Here is a 1,331-nt window from a genome sequence, read left to right as displayed (position 1 = left end):
CCCGCGCGTGGTGTGTCCCTTTCTGTCTGGATCTTCAGTCCCTGCGCTCTGCGCTCTGCATGGGTGGACTTTCGTTCTCCAGTCACTACTAGTAGTCTTCGCCTTGGGGATCGAGTATATCTCACCCATTTGACTCTGTTTGTTTTTTTTATAACCTCGTGTGTGATTCATGCGCCCTCCCCTTTGGGGCTCTAACTTTCTATCTCGCTCCTTGGAGCTATGCCTGCGGTGGTCGGAACTACTATGACTTCGACACCCACTTCGCAAACCGCGATCATGGAATCCTCAACCAACGCAGATAAGAAACGCAATAAGCTGGGGTATCATCGCACATCCGTCGCATGTGGTCAGTTTCCCTTCTTTTCACCCCTGAGGTGCATCGCGACCCCCTCATAGACTTTGGTTGCTTATCATTCCACAGTGCATTGTCGGCGACGAAAGATACGATGTCTGGTGGCGGCGGACGACGCTCAGGGTCGATGTGAGAATTGTATTCGACTGAAAAAGGAGTGCCAGTTCTTTCCAGTAGATCAGCAACCGCCAATCGAAAAGAAAGCTCGCCCAGGTTCGAACACCGCGTCGACCGATCCATCAACCGCCTCGTCCTCCCCGCCGGCAGTGAGCGGGGGAGAGCAAACGGAGGCCTTTTTCCCATACCAGCCAATACCGTTGAGTTCCGCCCCCGATGTTGCGGCGTTCAACGCCGGAGCGTTCGCTGGAAATTCCATGACGCCGTTTACGCCAGGTGGGTGGTGATCTTCCCCTGCGGAGGGTAAGAGAGTTTGTTAACAAGGTTAGATCGCAATGTAGGGGCTCCTGAGTTCGCAACAGCACCGCCCCTCGATCCCTCGGTACCGTGGGACGAATTCACGACGATCTCAGCAGACGGTCAAATATTAGCAAATATGTCGGCAGGGAAACCACAGATGGTGAACATGCCTTCCAATGTATGGAGCCCGGGGCCGAACCCCATGGCCACCATGCCACTCGCACATGGGCTTCCGACCCCGACAGTCCCATCACAACCGCAGACGCTCAGTCCCGCGCCGACGTATGCGATACAACCGGATGGATCAGTATGGCAAGTGCCCCCAACACGACCCATGGCCTACCCCCCGCCAGACATGGCTGCGCCGCCGTACCCCAACCCCGGCCAATTCCAGCAACCTCCCCCAGAGATGAACTCCGAGATGGCCAGCCCAGTGCAGCCTTTCCCGGGCAACCACGTTCATCCGCAGAGCCCTCCCTCGACGGACCTTCAGGGGACGCCGGTGGCAGTAACGTATGCCGGGGCCCCGCACCAATGGGATATCCCGCCTGGCAAGACGTGA

The 1,331-nt window shown here is 57.2% G+C and overlaps 1 protein-coding gene across 1 annotated transcript; it reads left to right on the top strand.

The window, feature by feature from the left end:
* Window positions 1–219: 219 nt before the first annotated feature.
* ANOM_011146 (putative C6 finger domain protein) lies at window positions 220–1,331 on the top strand (the record flags this gene model as incomplete). Its single annotated transcript, XM_015556402.1, has 3 exons — window positions 220–346; window positions 422–745; window positions 799–1,331. 3 exons carry the CDS (start codon window positions 220–222, stop codon window positions 1,329–1,331), a joined length of 984 nt encoding a protein of 327 aa, XP_015402957.1.

The sequence above is a fragment of the Aspergillus nomiae genome (assembly GCF_001204775.2).
Source record: "Aspergillus nomiae NRRL 13137 chromosome Unknown contig00385, whole genome shotgun sequence".
Lineage (NCBI taxonomy): Eukaryota > Fungi > Ascomycota > Eurotiomycetes > Eurotiales > Aspergillaceae > Aspergillus > Aspergillus nomiae.
This window is presented reverse-complemented; position numbering and strand designations above follow the sequence as displayed.